The sequence below is a fragment of the Anomaloglossus baeobatrachus genome, chromosome 12 (assembly GCF_048569485.1).
Source record: "Anomaloglossus baeobatrachus isolate aAnoBae1 chromosome 12, aAnoBae1.hap1, whole genome shotgun sequence".
NCBI classification, from domain to species: Eukaryota; Metazoa; Chordata; class Amphibia; order Anura; family Aromobatidae; genus Anomaloglossus; species Anomaloglossus baeobatrachus.
The window spans coordinates 99,141,082-99,155,361 of NC_134364.1; the positions used below are offsets into that span (position 1 = coordinate 99,141,082).

Here is a 14,280-nt window from a genome sequence, read left to right on the forward strand (position 1 = left end):
CCACCATATCCGCAGTTCACATCCCGGGCGTAGAAAACTGGGAAGCAGACTTTCTCAGTCGCCAGGGCATGGACGCAGGGGAATGGTCCCTTCACCCGGACGTGTTTCAGGAGATCTGTTGCCGCTGGGGGATGCCGGACGTCGACCTAATGGCGTCCCGGCGCAACAACAAGGTCCCGACATTCATGGCACGGTCTCAAGATCACAGAGCTCTGGCGGCAGACGCCTTAGTTCAGGATTGGTCGCAGTTTCAACTCCCTTATGTGTTTCCTCCTCTGGCACTGTTGCCCAGAGTGTTACGCAAGATCAGGTCCGACTGCTGCCGCGCCATCCTCGTCGCTCCAGACTGGCCGAGGAGGTCGTGGTACCCGGATCTGTGGCATCTCACGGTGGGCCAACCGTGGGCACTACCAGACCGACCAGACTTGCTGTCTCAAGGGCCGTTTTTCCATCTGAATTCTGCGGCCCTCAACCTGACTGTGTGGCCATTGAGTCCTGGATCCTAGCGTCTTCAGGGTTATCTCATGAGGTCATTGCCACTATGAGACAGGCTAGGAAACCAACGTCCGCCAAGATCTACCACAGGACGTGGAGGATATTCTTATCTTGGTGCTCTGATCAGGGTTTTTCTCCCTGGCCATTTGCCTTGCCCACTTTTCTTTCCTTCCTTCAATCCGGATTGGAAAAAGGTTTGTCGCTCGGCTCCCTTAAGGGACAAGTCTCAGCGCTCTCTGTGTTTTTTCAGAAGCGCCTAGCCAGACTTCCACAGGTACGCACGTTCCTGCAGGGGGTTTGTCACATAGTCCCTCCTTACAAGCGGCCGTTAGAACCCTGGGATCTGAACAGGGTGCTGATGGCTCTTCAGAAACCACCTTTCGAGCCAATGAAGGATGTTTCTCTCTCACGCCTTTCGCAGAAAGTGGTCTTCCTAGTAGCAGTCACATCACTTCGGAGAGTGTCTGAGCTGGCAGCGCTGTCATGCAAAGCCCCTTTCCTGGTGTTTCACCAGGACAAGGTGGTTCTGCGTCCGGTCACAGAATTTCTCCCTAAGGTGGTATCCCCCTTTCATCTCAATCAGGATATCTCCTTACCTTCTTTTTGTCCTCATCCAGTTCACCAATGTGAAAAGGATTTGCACTTGATTAGATCTGGTGAGAGCACTCAGACTCTACATTTCTCGTACGGCGCCCCTGCGCCGCTCGGATGCACTCTTTGTCCTTGTCGCTGGCCAGCGTAAAGGGTCACAGGCTTCAAAATCAACCCTGGCTCGGTGGATCAAGGAACCAATTCTCGAAGCTTACCGATCTTCTGGGCTTCCGGTTCCCTCAGGGCTGAGGGCCCATTCTACCAGAGCCGTGGGTGCGTCCTGGGCTTTGCGGCACCAGGCTACGGCTCAGCAGGTGTGTCAGGCAGCTACCTGGTCGAGCCTGCACACTTTCACGAAACACTATCAGGTGCATACCTATGCTTCGGCAGATGCCAGCCTAGGTAGGCGAGTCCTTCAGGCGGCGGTTGCCCACCTGTAGGAAAGGGCCGTTTTACGGCTCTATTACGAGGTTTTACTTTACCCACCCAGGGACTGCTTTTGGACGTCCCAATTGTCTGGGTCTCCCAATGGAGCGACAAAGAAGAAGGGAATTTTGTTTACTTACCGTAAATTCCTTTTCTTCTAGCTCCAATTGGGAGACCCACCCCCGCCCCTGTTCCCTTCGGGCTGTTGTTCTTTGTGTACACATGTTGTTCATGTTGAATGGTTTCAGTTCTCCGAAATTCCTTCGGATTGAATTTACTTTAAACCAATTTATAACTTTTCCTCCTTCTTGCTTTTGCACCAAAACTGAGGAGCCCGTGATGCATGGGGGGGTGTATAGGCAGAAGGGGAGGGGCTTTACACTTTTAAGTGTAATACTTTGTGTGGCCTCCGGAGGCAGAAGCTATACACCCAATTGTCTGGGTCTCCCAATTGGAGCTAGAAGAAAAGGAATTTACGGTAAGTAAACAAAATTCCCTTCTTTAGCCGCTGGTGCGTTTTTTGAGACAAAAACGCACATAATAACGCAGCGTGAAAAAAACGCCTAGTGCGCACATACCCTAAGAATGAAAACATGTGGAATGAAATACTTACCAAAAAAGTGTGAAATAACTGAAAATATGTCTTATATTCTAGGCTCTTCAAAGTAGCCACCTTTTGCTTTGATTACTGCTTTGCACACTCTTTGCATTCTCTTGATGAGCTTCAAGAGGTAGTCACAGGTTTTCCAACAGTCTTGAAGGAGTTCCCAGAGATGTTTAGCACTTGTTGGCCCTTTTGCCTTCACTCTGCGGTCCAGCTCACCCCAAACCATCTCAATTGGGTTCAGGTCTGGTGACTGTGGAGGCCAGGTCATCTGGCGTAGCACCCCATCACTCTCCTTCTTAGTCAAATAGCCCTTACACAGCCTGGAGGTGTGTTTGGGGTCATTGTCCTGTGGAGAAATAAATGATGGTCCAACTAAACGCAAACCGGATGGAATAGCACGCCGCTGCAAGATGCTGTGGTAGCCATGCTGGTTCAGGATGCCTTCAATTTTGAATAAATCCCCAACAGTGTCACCAGCAAAGCACCCCCACACCATCACACCTCCTCCTCCATGCTTCACAGTGGGAACCGGCCATGTAGAGTCCATCCGATAACCAAAGGCTGTAATGGAGGTGCTAAATTTGCGTTCATATAGTGATCCCATCCTATACCGTGACTTTAAGCTCCTTTTCTTCGGCGCTCTATTGGGAGACCCAGACGATTGGGTGTATAGCTACTGCCTCCGGAGGCCACACAAAGCAATTACACTAAAAAGTGTAAGGCCCCTCCCCTTCTGGCTATACACCCCCCGTGGGATCACGGGCTATTCAGTTTTCAAGCTTTGTGTGCGAAGGAGGTCATACATCCACGCATAGCTCCACTGTTTGTAGTCAGCAGTAGCTGCTGACTATATCGGATGGAAGAAAAGAGGGCCCATATAGGGCCCCCAGCATGCTCCCTTCTCACCCGTGGTGGTGTTTGTAAGGTTGAGGTACCTATTGCTGGTACGGAGGCTGGAGCCCACATGCTGCTTTCCTTCCACATCCCCCTGAGGGGCTCTGAGGAAGTGGGATCTTACCGGCCCCAAAGCCCTGAGGCCGGGCTCCATCCACAGACCCATTGAACCTGCTGGATACGGAGCTGGGGTACCGTTCAGGGACATGGCCCTGCACCATTCAGGTACTCTGTGTCCCCGTACACACAGGCACAGCACACTCCAGACTTGCTGGGTGTGCTAGTGCGCCGGGGACAGTAAAGGGTTAGAGTCACTGCAGCTTAGCTGAGTGACTTTATGTATTGGGAACTACCGCGCCGGACGCTCCGGGAGCGGCGGCGTGGCTGGGACTTGTAGTGCGCCGGGGACTTAGCGCCGACCGCGCTTTTACGGCGGCGCTTATAAATCCAGTCCCCGGCTTTTGCGGCCTAGCTCCGCTTCGTTCCCGCCCCTACCCTGTCAATCAGGGTAGGGGAGAGACGCTGTGCAATCGGCAGCGCCGAGGGCTGGAGCCTTATTTACATGCTCCAGCCCTCTCACTGGACACTGTGGGACGCCGGTTTCCCGCTCTGACTTGGGGCACGCCCACGGCCCGCCCCTCCTCACACGAGCTGGAGAAGGACGCCGGCAGCCATTCCTGCAGTCCGAGCTGAGAGAACGGACTCTGGGCGACCAGGCACAGGACTATGGCGACCACACACCCGCTTATAGGCGGGCGGTAAGCGGCACCTGAATGTGCTGACCCCACTAAATACCGCAGTTGTCCATTTGTATTTTATGCTTACACTGCATAGGTCGCTATTTTTGGCTATATGCCCTCTTAGATGGCGACACATCAGCAGCAGGAAAGCAGGGGTGCTAAGGCACAGGCTTTCTATGCTGCTTGTATTGCACGTACTGAAGTGTTCATTTGTATTTATGCTTGTATGCTATACATTGCACTGTACGGTCGCTAGTCTTAGCTATATTCTCCTAGAATGGCTAGACTACAGCAGCAGAAAACCAAGGGTGCTGGGGCACAGGTTTTTTCTATGCTGCTTGTATTGCATGTGCTGCAGTGTGCATTTGTACTTATGCTTGTATGCTATACATTGCACTGTATGGTCACCATTCTGGGCTATATTCCCCTAGATGACTAGTCTACAGCAGCAGAAAAGCAGGGGTGCCAAGGCACAGGCTTTCTATGCTGCTTGTATTGCATGTGCTGCAGTGTTCATTTGTACTTTATGCTTGTATGCTATACATTGCACTGTACGGTCACCATTCTTGGCTTAGATGGCTAGTCGGCAGCAGCAAAAAAGCAACACAGGCTTTTGATGCTGTTTTTACTGCATGTGATGCTGTTCCCCAGCACTGACCCCCATTGTGTGCAATGCTCCCCTGTAGCACTTGGTCAGCCGGGGTCTCTACTAGAGGTGGCCAAAGGAACCACCTGTGAACCCTGTCCAGGGACAGGGACGGAGTTGCAGTTTCGGCTGATGGATTGTCATGGGATAGAGACTTTGCAGTCCAGACAGGCCATGGGCAATCTTGATCATTGCTCCCTGGTCACCCTCATTTGGAACAAAATCAGTGCTCCGGGGGGGTCCCAGGAGGACTCTCTGTATGATGAGGCAGAAGTAGCTCACCAGGACTTTGATCCTGACATCGCTCTCAATCCGGATACACCGGATGGTAACGCCATACGGAATGATCCTATAGCGTCCATCAATGGAATGTTGGATCTTTCTCCCTCAGCTCTCCCAGTGGAGGAGTCAGCTTCACAGCAGGAGAAGTCCCTTTTCAGTATCTCAAACGTATATTGAGTATTTTTCTGGCCACGCTGACTTCAGAGAAGCAGTCCAGGAACACCACGCTTACCAGATAAGCGTTTTTCTCCAAACGTATTAAAGATACACGTTATCCCTTTCCCCCTGACGTGGTCAAGCGCTGGACCCAGGGTCCCAAGGTGGATTCTCCAATCTCCAGGCTTGCGGCTAGAGCCATAGTTGCAGTGGAGATGGGGCTTCACTTAAAGATGCCATTCACAGACAGATGGACTCTGGTTGAAATCTGTCTATGAGGCTATCGGCGTGTCGGTTGCTCCGGCATTCACAGCCGGATAAGCAACCTAAGCTTTTCAGCTGTTCTTGCGCAGCTGGTCTTGAGCACATGTACATCTGTACCGCAGGGGCGTCCGTAACCTCGCAATGTCTGCATTGCGACTTACCCTATTAATGCTGTCCTGGAAGGACAGTCGAGGTTTCGGTCCTTCCCAAGCTCGGGCAGGTCCCAATTGCCCTCGTCCAAAAGGGCTAAAAAGCCTCAGACGGGCTCAGATTCCGGCCGGGCTCAATCACGCCCAAGGAAGGCAGCCGGAGGAACCGCTACCAAGGCGGTCTCCTCATGACTCTCAGCTCTCTCTCTCTCCGCATCCGCGGTTGATGGCAGACTCTCCCGCCTGTGGCGACATTTAGCTGCCACAGGTCACAGACCGGTGGGTGAGGGACATTGTGCTCACGTGCACAGGACAGTGTTCTGTTCTCGTCCTCCGACTCGATTCTTCAGAACTCTCCCACCTCCCCACCGAGCCGATGCTCTTCTGCAGGCAGAAGGAGTGGTAATCCCTGTTCCTCTTCAGGAACGAGACACGGTTTTCCTCCAATCTGGTTGTGGTGCCAAAAAAGGATGGCTCTTTATTTTCCGTTCTGGACCTAAAACTGCTCAACAAGCAGGTGGAGGCCAGGCGGTTCCGGATGAAACCCTCCGCTCCGTCATTGCCTCAATGTCTCAAGGAAATTTCCTAAAGTCAATAGACATCAGGATGCGTATCTCCACGTGCCGATTGCTCCAGAGCACCAGCGTTTTCTACGCTTCGTGATAAAAGACGACCACCTTCAGTTCGTAGCTCTGCCATTTAGTCTGGCGACACCCCCACGGGTCTTCACCAAGGTCATGGCAGCAGTGGTACCAGTCTTGCACTCTCAAGTCATTCGGTAATGCCTTACTTGGACGATCTACTTGTCAAGGCACCCTCTCAGGAGGCATGCCAACACAGCCTGAATGTTGCGCTGGAGACCCTCCAGACTTTTGGGTGGATCATCCACTTTGCAAAGTCAAATCTGTCACCGACTCAATCACTAACGTATCTTTGCATGGAGTTTCATACTCTCCCAGCGATAGTGAAGCTTCCGCTGAACAAGCAGCGGTCTCTACAGACAGGGGTGAAATCCCTCCTTCACGGTCCGTTCCACTCCTTGAGGTGCCTCATGCACTTCCTAGGGAAGATGGTGGCAGCCATGGAAGCAGTTCCCTTTGCGCAGTTTCATCTGCGCCCACTTCAATGGGACGTACTCCGCCAATGGGACGTGAAGTCAACGTCCCTGGACAGGGAAGTCTCCCTTTCCCAGACGGCCAAGGACTCTCTGCAATGGTGGCTTCTCCCCACCTCATTGCCACAGGGAAGATCCTTCCTACCCCCATCCTGGGCAGTGCTCACGACAGACGCGAGTCTGTCAGGGTGGGGAGCAGTTTTTCTCCACCACAGGGCTCAGGGGACGTGGACTCAGCAGGAGTCCACCCTTCAGATCAATGTTCTGGAAATCAGGGCAGTGTATCTTGCCCTACTAGCTTTCCAGCAGTGGCGGGAAGGAAAGCAGATCCGAATCCAGTCGGACAACTCCACAGCGGTGGCATACATCAACCACCAAGGAGGGACGCGCAGTCGGCAAGCCTTCCAAGAAGTCCGGCGGATTCTGATGTGGGTGGAGGACACGGCATCCACCATATCCGCGGTTCACACCTCAGGCGTAGAAAACTGGGAAGTAGACTTCCTCAGTCGCCAGAGTATGGACGCAGGGGAATGGTCCCTTCACCCGGACGTGTTTCGGGAAATCTGTCGCGGCTGGGGGGTGCCGGACGTCGACCTAATGGCGTCTCGGCACAACAACATTCATGGCGCGGTCGCGCGATCAAAGAGCTCTGGCGGCAGACGCCTTAGTGCAAGATTGGTCGCAGTTCCGGCTCCCATATGTCTTTCCGCCTCTGGCACTCTTGCCCAGAGTACTACGCAAGATCAGATCCGATTGCAGCCGCGTCGTACTCGTCGCCCCAGACTGGCCAAGGAGGTCGTGGTACCCGGATCTGTGGCATCTCACGGTCGGCCGGCCGTGGTTACTACCAGACCGGCCAGACTTACTGTCCCAAGGGCCGTTTTTCCATCGGAATTCTGCGGCCCTGAACCTGTCTGTGGGGCCATTGAGTCCTGGATCCTAGCGTCTTCAGGATTATCCCAAGGGGTCGTTGCCACTATGAAACAGGCTAGGAAGTCCACCTCTGCTAAGATCTACCACAGAACGTGGAAGATTTTCTTAGCCTGGTGCTCTGCTCAGGCAGTGTCTCCCTGGCCATTTGCATTGCCTACTTTTCTTTCCTTCCTGCAATCATGGTTAGAAAAGGGCTTGTCGCTCGGCTCCCTTAAGGGCCAAGTCTCGGCGCTATCCGTGTTTTTTCAGAAGCGTCTAGCACGTCTTCTTAAGGTGCGCACGTTCCTGCAGGGGGTTTGTCATATCTTACCCCCGTACAAGCGGCCGTTAGATCCATGGGATCTGAACAGGGTACTAGTTGCTCTCCAGAAGCCGCATTTCGAGCCTCTGAGGGACGTTTCCCTTTCTCGCCTGTCACAGAAAGTGGCCTTTCTGGTTGCGATCACGTCTCTTCGGAGAGTGTCTGAGCTGGCAGCTCTGTCATCCAAGGCTCCCTTCCTGGTGTTCCACCAGGACAAGGTAGTGCTGCGCCCCATTCAAGAGTTTCTCCCTAAGGTAGTATCCTCGTTTCATCTTAATCAGGATATCTCCTTACCTTCCTTTTGTCCTCATCCGGTTCACCGGTATGAAAGGGATTTACATTTGTGAGATCTGGTGAGAGCACTCAGAATCTACATTTCCCGCACGGCGCTCATGCGCCGCTCTGATGCACTCTTTGTCCTTGTCGCTGGTCAGCGCAAGGGGTCGCAGGCTTCTAAAGCCACCCTGGCTAGATGGATCAAAGAACCAATTCTTGAAGCCTACCGTTCTGCGGAGCTTCCGGTTCCTTCAGGGCTGAAGGCCCATTCAACCAGAGCCGTGGGTGCGTCCTGGGCATTACGACACCAGGCTACGGCTCAACAGGTGTGCCAGGCAGCTACCTGGTCGAGTTTGCACACTTTCACCAAACATTATCAGGTGCATACCTATGCTTCGGCGGACGCCAGCCTAGGTAGAAGAGTCCTGCAGGCGGCAGTGGCCTCCTCGTAGAGGAGGGCTGTCTTGCAGCTCTATCTTGAGGTATTTTGTTACCCACCCAGGGACTGCTTTTGGACGTCCCAATCGTCTGGGTCTCCCAATAGAGCGCCGAAGAAGAAGGGAATTTTGTTACTTACCGTAAATTCCTTTTCTTCTAGCTCTTATTGGGAGACCCAGCACCCGCCCTGTTGTCCTTCGGGATTTTTGGTTTGTTTGCGGGTACACATGTTGTTCATGTTGAACGGTTTTCAGTTCTCCGATGTTATTCGGAGTGAATTTGTTTAAACCAGTTATTGGCTTTCCTCCTTCTTGCTTTAGCACTAAAACTGAATAGCCCGTGATCCCACGGGGGGTGTATAGCCAGAAGGGGAGGGGCCTTACACTTTTTAGTGTAATTGCTTTGTGTGGCCTCCGGAGGCAGTAGCTATACACCCAATCGTCTGGGTCTCCCAATAAGAGCTAGAAGAAAAGGAATTTACGGTAAGTAACAAAATTCCCTTCTTTCTAAGTCATCTAATGTTATATTTTCCTCTTTCCCCCCAGGATTTCAGTGTGACGTCGTCCCGTTATTTAAACCCGAGTTCTCCCCGAGGAATCTGGTCCTTGTCGCTACCAAAGGCATCCGTCCCCTGTGTGAGGTGCTGGAGGGGATGACATGGAGTTCCCCGAGGGTAGGATAGACGTGCAGATTGTTACTTATCAAGACCGAGACGTTATTATTTATTTTGAAATAAAAAAATCAAAGGTTTATTTGAAAGTATTTTTTACATTTTTGACCCCACACAAAACTAACCGGTTCCTTATGAAATTTCTCCCATTTCACACCAGGGTCCTACAAACGCAGATTTTCAGTGAGGAGATCGTCCTTTTAGTCTTTACACGTTACCTTCTTGTGACCGGTGGGGAGAAGAAAAGTGTTAGAACGCCACCAGCTCCTCCTAGGGTGCCACCGTCACCCCATGATGAGCAGGGTCTCCTCCATCCGGTGAATGACGGGGTCTTGGTGATCAGGTTACGTTTCCCGGCGGCACCCGGACCGTCCTTCATCCTCAGGATCAGCGCGAGGTCGATGATTTTATAAGACTGGAATCTCCAGACCACAGGGCGCGCTCCGTTTCTTCTTGTCTTGTAGACGTCTCATTTTTCTCTCTTTTTTTTTTTTCTACTGTGCAGTTTTTGTCCGCCACCATCTTTAGATAAATGGATAAATACAGAATGCCGGGTTTATTGCTTTATTACATTGAGAGGAGCCGATATTTCCATCGGAGGAGCTGCCATCTGTTCCACAGTTGTGAAATTATGTGAGTAGAGGGTAGGAGAAAGAAAAGAAAACGTTAGTTCTTACTTACAGCACATCTGCAGCCATTTATATATTGTTTGGAAGACACAGGACTTCTGAAGTTACAAAGACATTCTTAAAGGTAACCTTTGCTTAAAGGGGTTGTCCATACAGAATGGATTGGAGTCTGTCGGTCACTCCTATAGACGGAGTATGGAGCGGTGGTCTCACGTGATTACTACCACTAAGACCTGCTCTTAGAAGGTGGGTGTCCACTGACCACTATCCGTTTTACACTTGATATTGTATAACATAACAACCTCTTTAAGTGACATTTGTACATTTCCATCCCCTACCATAGTATGTAGCTAAGTGTGCTTTTTTGTCTTCACCTCTGTGCTTTGCCCTGCAGCTTCTCTCTTACTTTGTCTACTTCCTGGCTCAGTTAGCACATCAGGTTTATAGTGTGGTAGTCACTACCCAGAATGCATTCCTCTCTCTGCGGTCTCTTAGGATGAGCGAGCAGACCCGGCTATGGGTCCTTATACAGCGAATCCAAAAAAAAAACTCAGAAAAGAGGATTTTTCACTATGTAGAGAGATGAGACCTTCTGCACGTCTATAGAAAAAAAATCACATCACGCTTATTTTTTTTTTGCCATAGAATAAAATTCAGTCTACAGCAGAAAACGTTTGCCATATGTGACCCCATCCTTATGTCACTTCATGGCATTTCTTCCTCCTAAATCTTCCCCCATCACCTGTGAGTGATATTATAGAGAATGGGAAAGAATCGCATCAACTAAGACCCGTAACATTAGAGCGAGGGGCTGAGTGCTGAGGAGCAGAAAAGTTACCACTGCTCTGCTGACCCCATAACTGCAGAGTCCAGACCTCCTCTAATAACATCAGCACAAACACTGCGCCTGCCGGGCGCTCCATGGCCAAGCAGCTGGATACCGCTGTACATGACCAAGCACAATGCCGAGCAGCTTGGGGCAGCTGCACAATATCGAGCCGTACATGACCAAGCACAATGCCGAGCTGTACATCACCAAGCACAGTTCTGAGCCGTACATGGCCAAGCGCAATGCTGAACCATACATTATCAAGCCCAATCCCGAGCCATACATCACCAAGCACAATGCCGAGCTGTACATCACCAAGCGCAATGCTGAACCATACATTATCAAGCCCAATCCTGAGCCATACATCACCAAGCACAATGCCGAGCAGCTTGGGGCAGCTGCACAATATCGAGCCGTACATGACCAAGCACAATGCCGAGCTGTACATCACCAAGCACAGTACTAAGCCGTACATGGCCAAGTGCAATGCTGAACCATACATTATCAAGCACAATCCCGAGCCATACATCACCAAGCACAATGCTGAGCTGTACATCACCAAGCACAATGCTGAGCTGTACATCACCAAGCACAATGCTGAGCTGTACATCACCAAGCACAGTACTGAGCCGTACATGGCCAAGCGCAATGCTGAGCCATACATTATCAAGCCCAATCCAGAGCCATACATCACCAAGCACAATGCCGAGCTGTACATCACCAAGCACAGTACTGAGCCGTACATGGCCAAGCGCAATGCTGAACCATACATTATCAAGCCCAATCCCGAGCCATACATCACCAAGCACAATCCCGAGCCATACATCACCAAGCACAATGCTGAGCCGTACATCACCAAGCCCAATCCCGAGCCATACATCACCAAGCACAATGCTGAGCTGTGCATCACCAAGCACAATCCCGAGCCAAACACCACAAAGCACTATGCTGAGCGTTGGCTGGAGCTGTGTAAATCCGCCATCATTGGACTCTGGAGTAGATGTGTTCTGTACAGTGACGAATCACAGTTCTCTAAGGGAGGGGTCTGGGATTGGTGAATACTAGGAGAAAGTTACCCACTTTGTGCCGTCTGTACAGTTTGGTGGAGGAAGGATAGTGTTCTGGGCCGTTATCAGGGGTCGGCTTCTTAGTTTAAAAGAAGAGAGATCAGCGCAAGACATTGTGGACAATTGTATCTTCCAGCTTTGTGGGGACAGTTTGGTGAAAGATTTTTTTTTCTTCTCCCCCATGTTTATAAAGACAGGGTTGGTGGAGTTTCTTGTACAAGAACACAACAGGCTACACAGAGCCCAGACCCGAGTGCAGACCTCAACCTCATCCAACAAGAAGACCAGAGATTGTGAGCCCTGGCCTCTCCCCATCTTCAGTGTCTGACCTCACAAATGGGCAAAAATTACACAGACACCTGCAAAACCTTAAGGAAAACTTCCTCAGATGCTCAGGAGCTGTACTATCTGCAGAAGCTGACTCCATAGTAATGTCTACGGATGTAGAATGGGAGCTCAGAAACGCTCCTGGAGATGTAATGTGGAGGGGGCATACATTTTTCTCTAGTCACCCTCCACGACAGCACCATTTAATATCCGTGCTGTCGTGGAGGGTTCCTAGAAACCGAATTACCGGTAAGAACTAATCCTCGCCAATGTGTATAGGAGAGTCCGCATTCGAGTGGGTTTTAGTCTCCAAAGAGCATATCTGGGTGAAGGTATAATGGCTGCTTTGACCATATAATTTGTGAGAAGCTATTCCGTCCACATGGGTCAGTATAACTTAAGAACGATCTCAACACCACTTATCAATGCCAGGAAAAATCTCTGCAGTTCTCAAGGCTAATTGTGTCCCGTGGCCATTCAGGGTGTGTCACTATATGAGTTGCTACAAACCTCCAACGTACTCGACTTATATGTGGAAAACGAAGGCTTTATAAACATTTGACAGAGAGGTTGAACATTTTACCGAAAAGACGTTAACACACGATGTAGTGATTTTCTCTCACCAGGTCCTTCACGGCCTCTTTATGGGGCTTCTGCGAAAAGACTGTGGAATAAACACAATGATTATTCTGTCATCTTTCTGCAAACAGCATGATTCTAGGACATGGTGATGTAAAGTCATCGCTAATGAGATGTTGTTGGGGTCACGGAATTCGTGACGCACATCCGGCCTCGTTAGCGATGTTGTTGCATGTGAAACGTACGATCCACCATTAACTATCAGAATTACTCACCAAATCGTTGACACGTCGTTCTAATCCCAAATGTCGTTGCTGTTGGACGCAGGTTGTTCGTCGTTCCTGCGGCCACCCGCAATGAGGAAGGAAGGAGGTGGGCGGGATGTTCGGCCCGCTCATCTCCACCTCTCCACTTCTATTGGGCGGCCGCTTAGTGACGCCGCTATGACGCCGCACAAACCGCCCCCCTTAGAGAGGAGGCTGTTCGCCGGCCACAGCGACGTCGCTAAGCAGTTTAGTCCGTGTGACGGGTGTTAGCAATGTTGTGCGCCACGGGCAGCAATTTGCCTGTGACGCACAACCGACGGGGGCGGGTGCTGTCACCAGCGACATCGCTAGCGATATCGCTGTGTGTAAAGTGGCCTTTACAAATGACGTAACTTCTTCTGGGTCATTAACTGTGATTCGTATGATTTCGGTTACCGTTTGATTTCATTACATTGTCTTTGGTTGACCTTTATCTATCACAGTGTGCGAGAGAAGTATGGAGAACTGGGAATTTTAAAATGGTGATTAACATTTTTTTAATTTTCAGCGCCTTTCGACTTGGCACGGTTTCCATTAAAAACAAAAAACAGACTGTACTTTAGTTATCCTCCCTGGGTCCAGCGTTGAGTCTCCACCACTACTTCTGTGGTCGGTGATTGTCTGCAGCGCAGATGTCAGTTCAACAGCGCTCAGTTCAGTTACCTTGGCGTCTCACGCCATCACCTCAGACAGACTCTCTGAACTCACTGATTGGCTGCAGCGCTGTCAGTATGATATCAGTGCAACAGACACAGGGAACAGTTATGGTGGCTCAACATTGGACCCAGGAAGAGTGAGTAAAGCACAGAATTTTTTCAAACAAACCGCACTGATGGACACAGCTCTTCTGAAATATGAAGCACACAACATCCTTTTCAGCCAGATTCCACCTTGAACCAGTCTGAAAAAGTGCTTGGAAAACACCAAAAATGCTGAACATATTGCATAACAATATGTTCCTTCATTTTGAACTTATTTTAATCTCTTCTGGCTTCAGAAGCTGTGACATGGCTTAAAAAAGTATCTTGACCATTCTTTTGCCGTCTTTCGCTCGGAATCTGCCATTTATTTTATGAACGGAAAAAGCCAATGTCACTTACCCAGCTTGATCTCATTTGATAGACCATGTGATAAATACACAATCTGGATATTATTTTATTAAAATACATTTTCTTTGTCGCTCCATTGGGAGACCCAGACAATTGGGTGTATAGGCTATGCCTCCGGAGGCCGCACAAAGTATTACACTCAAAAGTGTTAAGCCCCTCCCCTTCTGCCTATACACCCCCCGTGCTCCCACGGGCTCCTCAGTTTTTTTGCTTTGTGCGAAGGAGGTAGACATGCACGCACAGCTCCACAGATTGGTCAGCAGCAGCTGCTGACTATGTCGGATGGAAGAAAAGTGGGCCCATATAGGGCCCCCAGCATGCTCCCTTCTCACCCCACTCTTGTCGGTGGTGTTGTAAGGTTGAGGTATCCATTGCGGGTACGGAGGCTGGAGCCCACATGCTGTTTTCCTTCCCCATCCCCCTTAGGGCTCTGGGTGAAGTGGGATCCTATCG

General features: G+C 50.5%; 2 protein-coding genes across 7 annotated transcripts in view; one reads left to right on the forward strand and one right to left on the reverse strand.

The window, feature by feature from the left end:
• Positions 1-14,280, forward strand: part of LOC142258172 (methyltransferase-like protein 25B) — a 99,277-nt gene that overhangs the window by 41,466 nt on the left and 43,531 nt on the right. The window contains exons 9-11 of one of the 3 annotated variants that reach the window (XM_075330666.1): positions 8,858-8,985; positions 9,143-9,615; positions 11,701-11,791. In XM_075330666.1, coding sequence (XP_075186781.1) covers positions 8,858-8,985; positions 9,143-9,169 — 155 coding nt within the window. In that variant the 3' untranslated portion in view covers positions 9,170-9,615; positions 11,701-11,791. Of the gene's footprint in view, positions 1-8,857; positions 8,986-9,142; positions 9,616-9,752; positions 10,058-11,700; positions 11,792-14,280 lie in introns of those variants that run through there. The other 2 variants (XM_075330668.1, XM_075330667.1) reach the window with 2 other exon arrangements.
• Positions 9,094-14,280, reverse strand: part of LOC142258185 (low affinity immunoglobulin gamma Fc region receptor III-A-like) — a 36,005-nt gene continuing 30,818 nt past the window's right edge. For 3 of the 4 annotated variants that reach the window (XM_075330693.1, XM_075330690.1, XM_075330692.1), the window contains 2 exons: positions 12,458-12,498; positions 9,094-9,592 (listed from right to left, as the gene is read on the reverse strand). In XM_075330693.1, the coding sequence (XP_075186808.1) occupies positions 9,539-9,592; positions 12,458-12,498 (95 nt within the window). In that variant the 3' untranslated portion in view covers positions 9,094-9,538. Of the gene's footprint in view, positions 9,593-12,417; positions 12,499-14,280 lie in introns of all 4 variants that reach the window. The other variant, XM_075330691.1, reaches the window with a different exon arrangement.